We start from the raw sequence: 17,675 nt of genomic DNA, 5'->3' as shown, positions 1-17,675 counted from the left end.
TGGGATCCAGGACAATAGAGCAATCTGCTAGGCTGAGTGGGCAGAACGCACCCAGCGAGTGTGAGCAATACACAGGCAGAAGGTGCCACTGGCCACAGCGGTTTCCAGATTGCAAAGCAACACTCCAAGGACCCTGTGACATCTTTATTTCTTTTCTCTTCTTAAGAGAGGGACTTGCTGGTGTCACCAAGGCTGGAGTGCAGTGGTGCTATCACTGAAGCCTTGACCTCTTGGGCTCAGGTGATCCTGCCACCTCAGCCTCCTAGATAGCTGGGACAACAGGCACATGCCACTACACAGGGCTGATTTTCTTATTTTTATTTTTGTAGAGACTGAGTCTCACTTTGTTGCCTAAGCTTGTCTCCAACTCCTGGGTTCAAGGGATCCTCCTGCCTCAGCTTCCCAAAGTGCTGGGATTACAGGCATGAGCCACCATGCCCAGCCAGATGTACTTTTCCCTATTCTTCCTGCTAAGTAAAATGAAGTCCCCTGGACAACATCTATAACACAAATGTAAGAAGAATCTGAAAGATGTAGAGAAGAAGGCAAACTAGCTAATCATCTAGGGACCTGAGGAATTATACTATGGTGCAATCCCTGGGTTTTCTTTTTCTCTCGCATATACAGACTTAGAGCTGAAGAAGTCCACAACCCAGTAATAGTGAGCACAGACCAAAAAAAAAAAAAAAAAAAAAAAAAAAAAGAGCGTTTCTCCCTAGCTAAAAAACAGTAGAGGTGAAGCCTAGCAAAAGATAATACTTTAAGTAATAAGCATTCTACTTGAGCCAACCACCACAGAAAAAACTAGCCCCACTCACAACTACACTAGCAAAGGCCAAGTGAGGACCCTAGGATTTACTTTCATCTCTGCTGGCTGATAAAGCACTATCCCTCCCTCGTGGTATCAGTGAAAGTCTAGGGAAGCCTAGACTATCCAGCAAAATGAAATGCCCCTCTCTCTCCCAGCTATGGGTTGAAAGAAAATATTTGCAAACCTCATATCCAATAAAGGTCTTATATCTGCTAGACTTACATCTAACCTATATAAAGAACTCACAACAGTAAAAAGGAAAAAAAAAGACAATCCAATTAGAAAACGGGAAAAGAGATAGACATTTCACTTAACAGGAGACAGAGATTGGAAACAGAGATATGAAAAAACGTGCAACATCAAAAACCATTAAGGAAATGCAATTTAAAACCTTAATAAGATATCACTACATACCTGTTAGAATGGCTAGAATAAAGATAGTGACAGTATCAAATGCTGGTGAGGATATGTAGAAGATGGATTACTCACACACTGCTGGTGGGAATGTAAATGAAATAACCACCCTGGAAAAAAGGTGTGGCCTGTCTTTCAAAAAACTAAACACACAACTACCATGTGACCCAGCAATTGCAATCCTGAACATTTATTCCACAGAAACAAAGACATATTCACACAAAACCTTGCACATGAATGTTGACAGCGGCTGTACTGGTAAAGCCAAAATCTAGAAAACAACCAAACTGTTCTTCAATAGTGAATATTTAAACTGTGGTGCATTCATACTGTGGAACACTATAGATCAATAAAAAAGAAAAACTGATACACAAAACAATCTGGATGAATAAATCCCCTTAATACCCAACCAGAATGGCTATAAGCAAAAAGACAGAAAATAACAAATGCTGGAAGGGATATGGAGAAACTGAAACCCTCATGCACTGTTCATGGGAATGTAAATACCGCAGCTACTTCAGAAAAAAGTTTAGAAGTTCCTCAACATGTTAAACATGGAGTTACCATGTACGTCCCAGTAATTCTACTCTTAGGTATACACCCCAGAGAAAGGAAGCACCCGCTGTAACACATAAACACTTATTATGTTCATAGCAGCCCTGAATGGCCAGAGTGGAAAATCCAAATGTCTATCAACTAATTAATAAACAAAACATCTATACAATAAAATTCGAGCTACAACATAACATGAATGACTCTTGAAAACATTATGCTAAGTAAAAGAAGGCAGTCACAAAAGATCACATACAATTCTATTAATATGACATGTCCAGAATTAGCAAATCCATAGGGAGAGAAAGTGGACTGGTGTTTGCTTAGGGGTAGGGAATTGGGGGAGAGGGGAGAATAACAAAGTTCTAAAATTATGTTATTGTAAAATTCTGTAAACAAACTACACTTTAAAATGGGTGAGCCTTATTGTATTACAGTAAATTATACTGAGATACAGATGTTATGAAATTACTGGTTAGCTAAAACATGTCTTTTACTAATTTCCAGAGACTATTTCACAATTAAAATTCTCTCTTCTCAACAGATCTACATGAGTTTTATCAGGTTATATTATTCTCTCATTGTCCAGCTTAATGACACACCAGCCAGGTGCAGTGGCTCATGCCAGTAATATAAAGCACTTTGAGAGACTGAGGTGGAAAGACCACTTGAGCTCGGGAGGTGGACACTGCAGTGAGCTATGATCCAGCCACTATACCAGTCTGGGCGACGGAGCAAGACCCTGTCTCAAACAAACAAAAACATGTCAAAGACTTCATGTAGCAAACCAAAACAGAAATTAATTCTTCACTGTCACATAAACCAGTACAAAGACACACACACACACACACACACACACACACACAGACACACACAGTTGACAAGCACTAAAAAGTAAACATCTACTTTCTACAAATAAATGAAACGTATTACCATGTGATATAAAACTTACTTAAAAGACAAATAAAGCTTTTGGAAACATTTGTTTTAAAAAAATAGTTGTCTCAATTTTTTTAATGTATAAATTACCACAGTATTTATGGCAGGAGCAACTTTGTAAGAAGCTCACAGTTTTGTATTTTATAACATCAAAACCAAATTAAAAAAAAAATCGGTTAAAGCTGACTTCATTAGGTAAATTATACTTCTGCTATTAGAACCAACAACTATGCTAAGTATTTAACAATTTGACTATAATGTGTCATGGTGAGTCTCTTTGAGTTTAACCCATTTGGAGTTCATTAACAATTTTTTCATCAAATTAGGGAAGTTTTCAACCATTATTTCTGAACCAAATATTATTTCTGCCCCTTTCTCTCTCTTCCCTTAAGAATCCCATAATGTATATCTTGGTATGTCTGGGGATATCTCATAGCTCTGTTCATTTTCTTTATTCTTTTCTCTTTCTGGTCCTCAAATGAATAAATCAATTGACCTTCAAGTTCACTGATTCTTTGTTCAGACTACTCAAATCTGCTACTGAACTCCTCTAATGATTTTTTAATTTGTTATTGTACTTTTCAGCTGCAGAATTTCTAGTTGTCTCCCTTTTTATAATTTCTATCTCTTTGTTGATACTTCTTTTTGGTGAGAAATCCTTTTCTTGATTTCCTTTCATTCTTTGACAATGGTTTTGTTTAGCTCTTTAGTTCATTTAAGCTGGGCTTCCTTAGGGATAGTTCCATTAATTTCTCCTTTTTCCTCTGAATGAGTCACACTTTTTAATTTTTTTGCATGACTTTTCATTTGTTGAAAAGTGGACATATTGAATATTATAATGTGACAACTCTGGATACTGGATTCGCTCCCTTCCCTGGAGTTTGCTGTTACTGCTTGTTGTAAGCTATTGTTTGTTTAGTGACTTACTATTTTGTAAAGCTTCTATTCTTTGTTGTGTATGGAACTGGAGTATGTACTCCCTTAGCTTCAGGGTCAACTACTGTTTTGACAGTTTCCTTAAACACCTGCAGCCAAGAAAAGAAAAAAGGTAATAGGAAAGAAAAAAAAAAAAAAACCACTCCCAGTCGTTTTTGCTCTGCGTTGGGGCACTCTATCAAAACTTAGCCAAGCCATTTACAATTCTGTCTTAGCTTTCACGTCCTACTCAGGCAAGGCCTGAAGGTCAGCTAGTGGTGAAAGCTTAGGGTCTTCTCAAGCCTTTCTGAGAAGGAATCTAAATCCTCCATATACATAACCTTCTCAATTTCTCAGCATACACAAAAGCTTTTAAAAGTCCTTATACAACCCTGTATCTCCTTTTTCAACTATTTCTTCCTGTTTTTTTTGTCTACCTATTCATTGTCCTAATTTTTATCCCCAGATTCAGGTTGCTACAGCTGGAACTCTGGCCTTTAAATACTTTTGACACGTGCTGACAAGACAAGCCACCCCAGTCCCAGGAAAGCTCTGAGTTGTATAAAACAAAGGGAAGCTCATACCGATTCTTCAGAGACTTCAAACAGGTTAAAACACTTTTTTTTTTTTTTTTGAGATAGAGTCTTGCTCTGACTCCAGGATGGAGTGCAGTGGCATGATTTCAGCTCACTGCAACCTCTACCTCCCGGGTTCAAGTGATTCTCCTGCCTCAGACTCCTGAGTAGCTGGGATCAGACGAGTGCACCACTTTAGTAGAGATGGGGTTTCACCATGTTGGCCAGGATGGTCTCGATCTCTTGATCTCATGATCCACCCGCCTCAGCCTCCCAAAGTGCTGGGATTACGATGTGAGCCACCCACTTGCTCTTTGAGAGCAAGATCTGTACTAAACCTTCCAGTGCTGACAGCTTACACCAGGAGTATAAGCTGCTGTCTTCAAAGCCACTGTTAATCTAGACACAAGGAATGGTAAGTAAGCAATTTAAGGTGCCATACTGTTCTCTTTCTGCAGTGCAACAGCTCCCTAGTTTTCCTGGTTTTTAATGTTTTTAACTAAATTCCAGAGTTCTACAAAAATTAATTCTGATAGGTTTCTAAAAGCTTATTAGGCGTTTTTGTAAGAAACGGAGTCCTAGAGTTCCCAACTCCACCATATTACATGACTTCAGTCACAAATGTTTTATATGCATAACAAAAGCATTTGACTTCAATTATGCTAAATGCAAATTTCAAATACATATTCTTTATCATATTTTAGGTATTACTCCTACTCTAAAGAAATATTTTTAATTAGCTATAGATTTTATTTTTATTCCTAAATATTTTTTGGAGCTTAATGAAATAATTGTGGTTTCTTCAATAGATCTATGAATGTAAAAATTTATTTATAAATTTCCTAATATTGAACTATCTGCTTTGCCTGTAATATCAACTCCCAATTTCCCCTTTCTACCAGTCCCTGGCAATCACCATTCTATTATGTTTTCTGAATTTGACTATTTCTACCATCTGACATTTATTTTACTTGTTTGGTTGTTATCCATACATTCTCACTTAAAGTAAGCTCATGATGAAGAAATGTTTGTCTATTTTGTTCAGTGATGTCTCCTCAGCCTATCGATGAGTGACGGTACATATCAGGCATTCAATAAGCATTTGTAAAATGAATGAATAAATGTCCAACAGTAGGGCAGTGAATAAATTGTTATGTTCACACAATGGGATATTATATACCTATGTAAAACTATGCTTTCAGAGAAGCATTAGAGGGAAATCATAATATATTTAAGTTTAAAAAAAAAAAGGATCCAAAACTGTACACACAGTGTGGCCAATATGGGTTCCCCAAGAGCAAGGCATATCTTGCCAAACACTATTTCACAACTACTCAGTTAACAGACTGAAGAAAGTCAATCATAAGATGGTGAAACATAAGATGGTTGAATGACAGTACTGTGAAGTACTCACCATAGGTGTTAGAATAATCTTATTCAGAAGTTTTACATTTTTTTTTTTCTTTTTGAAAGTCTCCCTCTGTTACCCAGGCTGGGTGCAGTGGCACAATCTCGGCTCACTGCAACCTCCACCTCCCAGGTTCAAGCAATTATCCTGCTTCAGCTTCCCTAGTAGCTAGTATCACAGGTATACGTAATGACAACCAGCTAATTTTTATATTTTTATTAGAGACGGAGTTTCACTATGTTGGCCAGGTTGGTCTCAAACTCCTGACCTCAGGTGATTCATCCACCTCAATTTCCCAAAGTGCTAAGATTACGGGCGTTAGCCACCTCGCCCGGCCAAAAAGTTTTAGACTTTTTATCCATAACCCTTAGTAAACATTTTAAAAACTCTTGGATAGAAATACTTCAAATATACAAATGGTACAAAGATGAAAGGGATACTTTAATATAATAAATGACCAAATTTAGATTAAAAATCATTCCAATAGGCTTGAATACTGATATAGAAGCAATAAAAAGAAATACAGGAGAGTTAAAAGGTATTATATAAGGCCAGGCACAATGACTCATGCTTGTAATCCCAACACTTCAGGCGGCTGAGTCGGGTGGATCACTTGAGGTCAGGAGTTCAAGGCCAGCCTGGCCAACATGGTGAAACCCCCATCTCTATTAAAAATATAAAAATCAGCCTGGCGTGGTGTCACGTCCCACCCAAGTAGCTGTAATCTCAGCTACCGGGAGGCTGAGGCAAGAGAATTGCTTGAACCTGGGAGGTGGAGGTTGCAGTGAGCCAAGATCGTGCCACTACACCACAGCCTGGGCAACAAGCCAGACTCTGTCTCAAAAAAAAAAGGATTAAAAAAAAAAAAACTATTATATAGATACAAGGTCAAGCCACTACACAGCAGCCTGGGCAACAAGACTCTGTCTCAAAAAAAGAGATATTTTTTAAAAAAATTATCATATAGACACAAGAAATGAGAATAGAAAGTGTGGCAGCAGTTCACGGTTTTTTGTTTCATTTTGCTTTGCTTTTTTCCTATAGCTTAAAGTTTTGAAAGCAGTACTTTTTTTTTAATGCCCAATTATGCTGTGTCCATTAGAAATCTCACAGTACATTGGCAGAAAGAGAATTACTAAATATATTTCATGCTGGTCAGATCAGAAATTAAAACGTGTTTTATCTAATTCAGGACACCTTACGTTAAGAAAAACACAGACAAACTAGAGACTATCCAAGGGAAGGCAACTTGATTGCTGAGGGATCTGGAAATATAAACACAAGAAAGTAATTTTTTTAAAACAGAGAAACACAGATCACTGAGAAAACTATGTACTTCCAAACAAATCATGCTAGGATAGTGCTCACTTAAGTAGCACATATACAAATGGTGCTAAGACAATCAATTATCCATTATACAAATGGTGCTAATACAACCAATTATCCATTTTATTATTCTTATGGTCAATTTTGTTTATCACAGGTATATATGTAAAACCTAAAATCCAATCTACTTTGTACTTTTCAAATACTTTTCCAAAATTGAGATAATCCAAGTAATTAAACTATATCACTGGAGAATAGTTTTCTAAGACACTTTGTATGAATCAGGCCATGAAATCCTTGTATGATAGCTATATCAATTCTTACAGGATTAATAACAGTAATAATAGCTTCCAGTTATTGAGCACTAACTAGGTATCACACATTATACTAAACATTTTATAGGCATTATCTCACATAATTCACACTAAAACCCTCTAAGATAGGTATCATTATACCCTACTACCACGCAAAATAGCAGACAAAATGCCTCATCCATAGGACAATGAATAAATTATCATATAATCACAACTGGAATGCTTTACAGTAATAAAGAATAAATGAAAACTATGCACATCTACAGTGAAGCAGCTCAAAACCCTAAAACTGTATGAAACACCCGGTTCTCAAAATAACATGTATCATACTGATTCCATCTACAGAGAGGAGGAGCTCCCATGCGGAGGAACAGGAAAACCATTATATGTCAAAATAAGAAAAAAAAATGATATGACTGGGAAAGAAGAAACAACTTCAACAGTATTTGGTAATATTCTATTTTTCAAGCTGGATAGTCAATATATGGGAATTCTTTTTACTCGCTGCTATTCTTTACATATATGATTCATATATATTTTTTTCTATGGATGAAATAGTTAATAGAAGGAAAATAAGTACTATTAAAATGAAAGTCATTTATACATAAGCTATTATTGCTGTGTACTCTAAAGCATTTAAAATGCAACATTTGAAAATAGCTGGACATCATCTGGATTTTAAGGAATCACTGTCAAGAGAAAATAAGGGTGATATTTAGTCTTCTCTGTTCTAAAAAATACTGATAAAACAAGCAAATCAGTTTTTATTTTTCTAAGATGACAAATTTTTCAAAATATGAGCTTGGAATTAATAAAAACTAACAAATGTAGACTGTAAGAATCTAATACCTACATCTTAACTTTTGAAAAATTAAGACGCCTGTTTAGGCACAGTGGCTCATGCCTGTAATCCCAACATTTTGGGAGGCCAAGGCAAGAGGATCATTCAAGCATTCAAGACCAGCCTGGATAACACAGAGAGACGCTGTCTCTGCCAAAAATTTAAAAATTAGCCAAGCACGGTAGCGCACGTATATGGTTCCAGCTACTTGAGAGCTGAGGTGGGAGGATTCCTTGAGCCCAAGAGTTCAAGGCTGCAGTGAGCTGTGACCACACCGCTGCACTTCAGCCTAGGTAACAGAGCAGGACTCCACCTCAAAAACAAAACCAAAAAAAGGCTCATTACACTAGCTGAATATTATCAGCAAGTCAGCTGATGCCCAAAGACAAGATCCAAATTCCATCACCATTTCTTTCATATTTACTCTTCATTTCCAGATTTCTTTTATACCTTGGACAAGTCAGTTGTTCTCCCATGACCAAAGAACTCTGCCTTGATCTCTTCTACTTTCCTTCTGTCATCTTCATTTAATTCTGAAATGGAGTATCCACAATCATGTGCTAAATTGAACTTCAGATTCCAGGCTGGAAAGAAAGCATAGTACACTTGAGATAATAAAATGTGAAAGTGATGAATTGTCAATAACTGTAGACATTTTATCATAAAAGATCATCAATATATACAACTTAATACCCACCACAATGCTTAGTATGTCTTCTTCTCAATTATGATAAGCTATTAGAAATTCTTGACAGAGATCATTTCACTGCAAAGTCTGATTTAAGCCACGCTTTATAGATAATTCTATAAAAAGGTCACTTTAAATATGGTATTCAATCATATTTATCTTAATCCCCCTTCTAATCAAGAAAGCCCCTTTTCTTCTCCCTTTAGTTCCTGCTATGTAACTCACACTTCCATGAGAGTGATATTTAAAAGTAATAAATAAAACTTGGAGGTCTTTTTGTAGAATAAAAATGTGCAAGGAACAGTGTAGGAAGTTAACTTCAAGGGACAATTTCCAGATAGGTGTAAAATGCTTTTAAATTACCTTCCAAAATATATTCCCATATTGTCTTACAGATTTTTTGTTTTGTTTTTAATGGAATTCTACTAGAAATTGATGAGATTTGTAAATATTATCTTTTAAACCTCTAACTCAAGTTTCAGCATAAAATACATTGATTTTTTTTTTTTAATGTCTGAGATCAGCACCCAGAGTTTTATTAGAAAAGGGAAAGAGAAAATATATGTAGTTCTAGGACAAAAAGCAATTTAGAGCACAGCAAACTGGAGGCTTTTTATGCCTTTAGAATAAGGATATTATAATGGGAGGATTAGGGAAATGTGATAGCTTTAGGAGCTCAGATTCCCAAGCGACCTCTTTACTCTCTGTCATACATCAGTATCTACTTCTCCTAAAAACCTAAACTCAGACTGGTACTATTAATACTGTAACTTAACTACATTGTTGGTTAAATAGGGTTTTTCTGGATTGTTAGTAGAAATACAATCATTCTAACAATTGGAAAATACATTTAGAACTCTCAACATCTAACTTTATTTTTTTCTTGTTTTTATCTTTCATTGGCTAAACTCCTTCACATCATAAACACCTGACTTAAAACAAATTATTAAACTCTAACGTTTATAAGCCTGAACCTAACTTTATTCTTACCATGTGCTCGTACCCGGCTTTCCTCTTCTTCTGCATTTCTGAGTATTTCTTTGGCATGATTCAGAGAGGATTCACATTGCAGAAGGTTTTTTACATGTGCAGCCAATGAATCTACGCTGCTACTACCACCATCCTCACTCTCTGACACACCCTCTTCCTCTCTGCTATCTGTTATACTCGTCTTGGGTGAAACATATGGAAAGAAGTTTAGAAGAACATCAGAAACTGATTCCAAAGACTCTGGTAAATTACTGTCCCATGAGCAGGAACCATTTCCATCACTGGTATCACTACTTGAATTACTTTTTATGATCGTCATCATAGGGATAATAATTTTATTCCCAATGGTTCCACTACACCCTTCAGGTTCAGCTCTCATTACAGATTTGGCTGCTTGATACTGCCTATGGGTTTCTTCTAATGCCATACTGGCTTTGTTCTCTGCTTCCTGTAGAGGGCTTCCAACTGTAGTTGAACTAATAAACTCCCAATTTTCAATGCCTCTCTGGCATTTCAAATTCGTCTGTGTGCCAGTATCCTTCTGTATGCACCTGCTGCTTGGGCTTTCCTCTGTGAACGCCTGTCTCTGAAGCAATTCAACATTAGATAAATCAGTGGAAGAAGGTTCTTTGAAGCAAACCACCTTCTTAGATTGTATAAATGAAATATCACTAATATCTCTGAAAGGGGCAAGGGGAGCAGGAAAATTGCATCGTTTCAGTGCTATGTTTTCTGCCTCCATCAAAAGTGTCCGAATTTCCTTAAGAGTTTTAGAACTACTTTCTGCATCCTGGATTTCTTCAGGGCCAACATCTCTAAAACCTGCAGATTCTGGTTTATTTATTACAACTCTGTCATCAGCCTGAGAATTTAAAAGCACATTATTTGAGCTGAAACTGGAGCCAGAAGAATTCAAATTATCTATTAGCCTTTGCACATGTTCTGAAATAAGCTTGTGCTTCTCACCATGTGCGTGAGTACATGAGGGAACTGTTTGTGATCTAGTAATTTGATCAGCTTGCCCAAGAGCACTTGAGATCTTTAGAGCATCTTCAGTTAGATGTCTATCTGGCAAATCCTTGTGATAGATATCTGGTTTCTCCTGGTGTGAGAGGGAACTAAAAGGAGCTGTTGGTAATACTGTTTTCTGGCCAGCTGGTCTGGGAATAGCTGAAACCTTCAGCACATCTTCAGTTACATATCTACCTGGCAATTCCTGTGGACTGAAAATACTTGATTTCTCTCTGTGAAAATAAGAACTAGAGAGAGGTATTGGTTTTCCGGTATTCACATCAGTTGGTTCAGGGACAGCTGAAATCTTTAGACTAACTTTACTTTGATCTTTATCTGGCAACTGCTGTTGAAATAAAATTTCAGGCTTTCCTCTTTGAGAATAGGAACTATGAAAAGCTGTCAGTGATGGAGTCTTCTGGTCATCTGGTCCAATCACAGTTGAAATCTTGGACTTCTCTATTTGTGGGTAGGAACTAAGGGCAGTTGCTGAAAACTCAGTTTTCTGGTCATCTGATATGTCTGCAGTTGAAATCTTGAGTTTCTCTGTATGTGAATGTGAATAGGAACTAGACAGTCCTATTGGTATCTCAGTCTTCTGCTCTGCTGGTATAGAAACAGGTAAAACTTTCAGAGCCTCTTCTGTGAGATGACTGTCTGGCAACTCATACTGAGAGGAAACACTGGGCTTCTCTCCATATGAGTAGTAACTTGAAGATACTGTTGGTATGTCAGTCTTCTGGTCACCTTGTCCAGGAAAAACAAAAACATTTAAAGCTTCTTCAGTAACATCTGGCAACTCCTGCTGATGAAAAACACTGGGCTTCTCTCTATTTGAGTAGGAACTAGAGGACAATATTTGTATCTCAGTCTTCTGGTCAGCAGGCCCAGGAACCTCTACTGCTTTCGAAGTTACTTCAGTAAGATCTGGCAACTCCTGCTGATAAGAAATGACAGACTGCTCTCTCTGCGGGTAGGAATTAGAGGACAGGGTGTTTATCCCAGTCTTCTGGTCAGCTGGTTCAGAAACTCTTAAAATTCCCAAAGCTCCTTCAGTAAAATGTGGCAACTCTTGCTGGTAAGAAATAATAGGCTCCTCTCTGTGTGAATATGAAGTAGAGGTTGCTGTTGATACCCCAGTCTTCTCGTCAGCTGATCCAGGAACATTTGAAACTTTCAGAGCCTTTTCAGTTAGATGACTATCTGGCAACTCTTGGTAAGAAATATTAGGCTTCTCTGTATGTGAATAGTAAGAAGAGGTTATAGTAGATAACCCAGTCTGGTCAGCTGGACGAGGAACAGCTGAAACTTTCAGAGCTTCTTTAGTTAGCTGACTGTCTCGCAGGGCCTGCTGGTAGAAGACAATGGGCTTCTCTCTATGTGAGTATAAACTAGAGGATACTGATGGTGTCCCAGTCTTCTGGGCATCTGGTCTAGGAACAGGTGGAACTTTCAGAGCTTCTTCAGATAAATGACTGTCTGACAGTGTCTGCTCATAGAAAATGACAGGCTTCCCCCTATGTGAGTAGGTAATAGAATATACTGGTGGTGTCTCAGTCTTCTGGTCACCTGGTCCAGGAGTAGCTGAAACTTTCACAACCTCTTCATTTAGAGGACTGTCTGGCAGAGCCTGCTGGTAGAAGGTAATGGGCTTCTCTCCAAGTGCACTGGAAGCTAAAGGTCCTGTTGGTATCTCAGTCTTTTGTTCAATAAGTCCAGAAACAACGGAAACTTTCAGAGCCTCTTCAGGTATGGGACCATCTGGAAAGGCTTGTTTGTGGATAACAATGGGCTTCTCTCCGAATGAGTAGGAAGGAGAGGTTATGGTTGGTATGCCAGTTGTGTGGTCAGCTGGTCCAGAAGCAGATGAAACTCTCAGAGCCTCTTCAGGTATTTGACTATCTAGCAATGGCAGTTGGTAGAAACTGCTAGGCTTCACTCTACGTTGTGAGTAGAAAGGAGAGGTTACAGTTGGTGTGCCAGTCGTCTGGTCAACTGGTCCAGGAGCAACTGAAACTTTTAGAGACTCTTCAGGTAGATGACCATCTGGAAAGGCCTGTTTATAGATAACAATGGGCTTCTCTCCAAATGAGTTGGAAGGAGAGGTTACAGTTGGTGTGCCAGTCGTCTGGTCAACTGGTCCAGGAGCAACTGAAACTTTTAGAGACTCTTCAGGTAGATGACCATCTGGAAAGGCCTGTTTATAGATAACAATGGGCTTCTCTCCAAATGAGTTGGAAGGAGAGGTTACAGTTGGTGTGCCAGTCGTCTGGTCAACTGGCCCAGGAGCAACTGAAACTTTCAAAGTCTCTTCAGGTAGATGACTATGTGGCAAGACCTGTTGGTAGAAAATGCCAGGCTTCTCTGTGTGTGAGTAGAAAGTAGAGGGTAAAGTTGGTATCTCAGTCTTCTGGTCAGCTTGTCCAGGAACCACTGAAATGTTCTTAGCCTCTTCAGTTAGAGGACTACTTGGCAACAATGGTTGGTAGAAAATTCTGGGCTTCTCTCTATGTTGTAAGTAGGAAGGAGAGGTTACAGTTGGTGTGCCAGTTATCTGCTCAACTGGTTCAGGAGCAACTGAAATTTTCAGAGCCTCTTCAGCTGGATGACTATCTGGCAAGACCTGTTGATAGAAAATACCAGGCTTCTCTGTGTGTGAGTAGGAAGTAGAGGTTGGAGTTGGTGTCCCAGTCTGGTCAGCTTGTCCAGGAACAGCTGAAACCTTCTGTGTCTCTTCAGGTATATGACTACCTGGCAAAGTCTTTTGATAGAAAATACCAGGCTTCTCTGTTTGTGAGTAGAAGGTAGAAAGTACTCTTGGTATCCAAGTCTTCTGATCACCTGGTCCAGTAATAGCTGAAGCATTCCGAGCCTCTTCAGGTACGTAAGTACCTGGCAAGGCCTGCTGGTGGAAAATGCTGGGCTTCTCTCTATGTTGTGAGAAGTAAGTGGAGGTTGGAGTTGGTGTGCCAGCCTTCAGGTCTGCTGGTCTAGGAGCTACTAAAATATTCAGAGCCTCTTTAGGCAGATGACTGTCTGGCAAGGTCTGCTGGTAGAAAATACCAGGCTTCTCTCTTTGTGAGTAGAAAGTAGAAGGTGCTGCTGGTGTGTCAGTTGTCTGGTCAGCTGGTCCAGGGAAGGCTGAAACTTTCAGACCCTCTTCAGGTAGATGACTGTCTGGTAACACCTGTGGGTACAAAACACTAGGCTTCTCCCTCTGTGAGTAAGAATTAGACCGTACTGCTGGTATCTTAGTCTTCTGGTCAGCTGGTACAGGGCCAGTTGAAACTTTCAGAGCTTTTTCAGTTGGGTGACTATCTGGCAACTCCTGCTGAGAGAAAATACTGGGTTTCTCTCCAAGTGAGAAGAAACCTGAAGGTACTGTTGGTGTCCCAGTCTTCTGGTCAGTCAGTCCAGGAATAGTTGACATTTTCAGAGATTCTCTATGTAGATCACTGTTTGGCAACTCTTGTTGGTAGAAAATACTAGATTTCTCTCTATGTGAGGGAGAATTAGAGGACACTGTCGGTGTCCCAGTCTTCTGGGCAGCTAATACAGAAACAGCTGAAACCTTCAGAGCTTCTTCAGGGAAAAGAATGTCTGGCAGGGTGTGCTGGGAAAAAATAATGGGTGTCTGTGTTTGTGAGTAGAAACTAGATGGTGTTGAGGGTAAACCAGTCTTCTGATCATCTGGTCCAGGAACAATTGATACCTTCAGAGCCTCTTCAGTTAGATGACTATTGGGTAAGGTTTGCTGATAGAAAGCACCAGGCTTCTCTGCAAGTGAGGACATAGAGTAAGTAGAGGTTACCGTTGATGCCCCGGTCTTTTCATCAGCTAGTCCAGAAACAGCTGAAATTTTCAGAGCCTCTTTGGGTAGATGGCTGTCCAACAAGGCCTCCTGGTAGGAAATAAGAAACTTTTCTCTGTGTGAGTATGCACTAGAGGGTACTGTTGGTAGGCCAGTCTTCTGGTCAGCTGGTCCAGAAACAGCTGAAATGTCCAGACCCTCTTCAGGTAGATGACTGTCTGCTAACACCTGTGGGTACAAAATACTAGGCTTTTTCCTCTGTGAGTAAGAACTAGACTGTACTGCAGGTATCTCAGTATTCTGGTCAGCTGGTCCAGGAGTGGCTGAATCTCTAAGAGTCTCTTCAGTTTGATGACTTTCTGGCAACTGTGGCTGGTAAAAAATACCAGGCTTCTCTCTATATGAGTAGGGAGTAGAGAGTACTGTTGCTGTCCCAGTCTTCTGGTCAGCTGGTCCAGACACTGCTGAAACTTTCAAAGCCTCATCAGTTAGATGACCATCTGTCAAAGTCTGTCGATAGAAAAGGAGGGGATTCTCTTCATGTGAGTGGGATGTAGAGGATACTGTAGGTATTCCAGTCTTCTGCTCCACTGGACTAGGAGTAGCTGAAACTTTCAGAGGTTCTTCGATTAAGTTACTCTCTGGTAACTCTTGTTGGTCAAAAACACCAGGCTTCTCTCTATATGTAGAGGTTACAGTAGGTATTCCAGTCGTCTGGTCAGCTGGTCCAGGAGCAGCTGAAACTTTCAAAACCTCTTCAGTTAGATGACTGTCTGGCAAACCCTGCTGGTAGAAAATACTGGGCTTCCCCTTTTTTGAATAGGAACTAGAAAGCACCGTTGGTGTCGCGGTCTTCTGGTCAGCTGGTTCAGGAACAGCTGTGACCTTCAGAGTCTCTTCAGTTAGATGAGTATCCGCTAATGTCTTTTGGTTGAGAGTATCAGTGTGTTGACCAGAAGTAGTTTCTAGAGGAGAACTCACAGCCAACTGAGACAGGTCCTCAAGGGATAAGGATAAATGAGATCCAATGTCTGAATCAACAGGAGTGGTAGTGATGTCTGGTTTCAAGGTGGACTGAGTAACTTTAGCTATGCTTCCTTTAGAAGTATCTCCTAAAAAAAAAGAGATTTGTTAATATCATATGAAATTTTCTATGTGCTGAGAAAAGTAAAGCAAGCTTTGAGCCTTTAAGAAGCTTCTAGAGGCCGGGCGCGGTGGTTCAAGCCTGTAATCCCAGCACTTTGGGAGGCTGAGGCGGGTGGATCACGAGGTCAAGAGATCGAGACCATTCTGGTCAATATGGTGAAACCCCGTCTCTACTCAAAATACAAAAAATTAGCTGGGCATGTGGCATGTGCTTGTAATCCCAGCTACTCAGTAGGCTGAGGCAGGAGAATTGCCTGAACCCAGGAAGCGGAGGTTGCGGTGAGCCAAGATCGCGCCGTTGCACTCCAGCCTGGGTAACAAGAGCGAAACTCCGTCTCAAAAAAAAAAGAAGCTTCTAGAAATGAATCCTGAGTAAGCAGTCATCAAAGGAGACAAATATTTGCACAAAAAGATATTAATTAGAAAGAAAACTAAAGTAAAAATATTTTAAATCTTCAACAACAGAGTAATGGTTATAAACAATAGTATATCCACTTGATGGAATATTATATGGATCTTAAAATTTGGCTTTTTAGAGAATTTTCAATGAAATGGGATAATGCTATTGGGTCTAGGATTTGATTTCACCCTACTTACAATCTGTTATTGTGTCTTGTATGCTGGCAGAAGACATAGGTCCTCAGTGAGAGACAAAAGACTTTATTATCCCTGGTACAGCAAAGGATCATCAGCTTATTTTCATGGTTTCCTCTTGCCCCCAAGTCTCACAGAGGCAGTACAATATGGCCTAGAGGGATGCTATGCATGCAGTGAGTTTGACGGACCCTCCCAACAAATGCACTCTGTATAATATATATATTTAAGTACATAAAATTGAAAACGACTCTAAAGGTTACTCTGAAGAGTTTGACCTTAATTCCATATGGCATGGCAAGTTGTTTAAAGTTTTGATAAGAACTGTACTGCAAAAATATGAATTCAAGATGAGATGATTGAGATCCAAGATGGCTGATCGCTAACAGTTCGGGATTGTAGCTCCCAGTGAAAGCGCAAAGAACAAGAGGACGCCACACTTTCAGACGAATTTTTGTCGCTCACGGACCAGAAGATTCCCAGTGGAGGGGCCCCATGGGTCGCCAGCGTGACTCTTCTGGCCGGTGCAGCGGTTTTGCTGGCACCTCGGCACGGCAGCTCTTCGTGCAGAGTAAATGGGAGGAGATTCCCAGGCAGAAGAGCACCATCAGTCTTATCGCTGCTGTTTTGGCCAGCGCAGTGGGTTGCTCGGATTCCAGTGCTGGGAATCAATAAACTGGGCATCCACTCAGAAACCCAACTAGAAAGGCGGTAATTGTAAAGACGACAGATGGATAAATTTAAAACAAAGGGAAGAAACCAGCCTAAAAAGGCTGAGAATACCCAAAATCAGAACCCCTCTCCCTCTACAGGGGATTACAGTTCCTCATCAGCAATGAAACAAGCCCTGATGGAAAAGGACTGTGTGCCATTATCAGAAGTAGGCTTTAGAAGGTGGATGATAAGAAACTTCTGGGAATTAACTGCACTGGGAAAATGTGGCACATATACACCATGGAATATTATGCAGCAATCAAAAATGATGAGTTTGTGTCCTTTGTAGGGACATGGATGAATCTGGAGAACATCATTCTCAGCAAACTGACACAAGAACAGAAAATGAAATACCACATATTCTCACTCATAGGCGGGTGATGAACAATGAGAACACATGGACACAGGGAAGGGAGCACTACACACTGGGATCTATTGGGGGGAATAGGGGAGGGACAGCGGGGGGGGGAGCTGGGGAGGGATAGCATGGGGAGAAATGCCAAATGTGGGTGAAGGGGAGGAAGGCAGCAAAACACACTGCCACGTGTGTACCTATGCAACTATCTTGCATGTTCTGCACATGTACCCCAAAACCTAAAATGCAATTAAAAAAAAAAGAAACTTCT

At 39.7% G+C, this 17,675-nt stretch overlaps 1 protein-coding gene across 13 annotated transcripts in view; it reads right to left on the bottom strand.

Moving 5' to 3' along the window:
* The window catches only part of ALMS1 (ALMS1 centrosome and basal body associated protein), a 225,484-nt gene that overhangs the window by 136,824 nt on the left and 70,985 nt on the right, over positions 1-17,675 (bottom strand). For all 13 annotated transcript variants that reach the window (XR_013526474.1, XR_004733517.3, XR_008476280.2 and 10 more), the window contains 2 exons: positions 9,774-15,707; positions 8,546-8,679 (listed from right to left, as the gene is read on the bottom strand). Coding sequence is in view for 8 of the 13 variants with exons in the window: in XM_035272302.3 (XP_035128193.3) it covers positions 8,546-8,679; positions 9,774-15,707 (6,068 nt within the window). In the remaining 5 variants the exon portion in view is untranslated. The remainder of the gene's footprint in view (positions 1-8,545; positions 8,680-9,773; positions 15,708-17,675) is intronic.

This window comes from Callithrix jacchus, chromosome 14 (assembly GCF_049354715.1).
Source record: "Callithrix jacchus isolate 240 chromosome 14, calJac240_pri, whole genome shotgun sequence".
Taxonomy (NCBI): Eukaryota; Metazoa; Chordata; class Mammalia; order Primates; family Cebidae; genus Callithrix; species Callithrix jacchus.
Note: the sequence above shows the minus strand (reverse complement) of the source record. Positions and strands in the feature narration are given on the sequence as shown.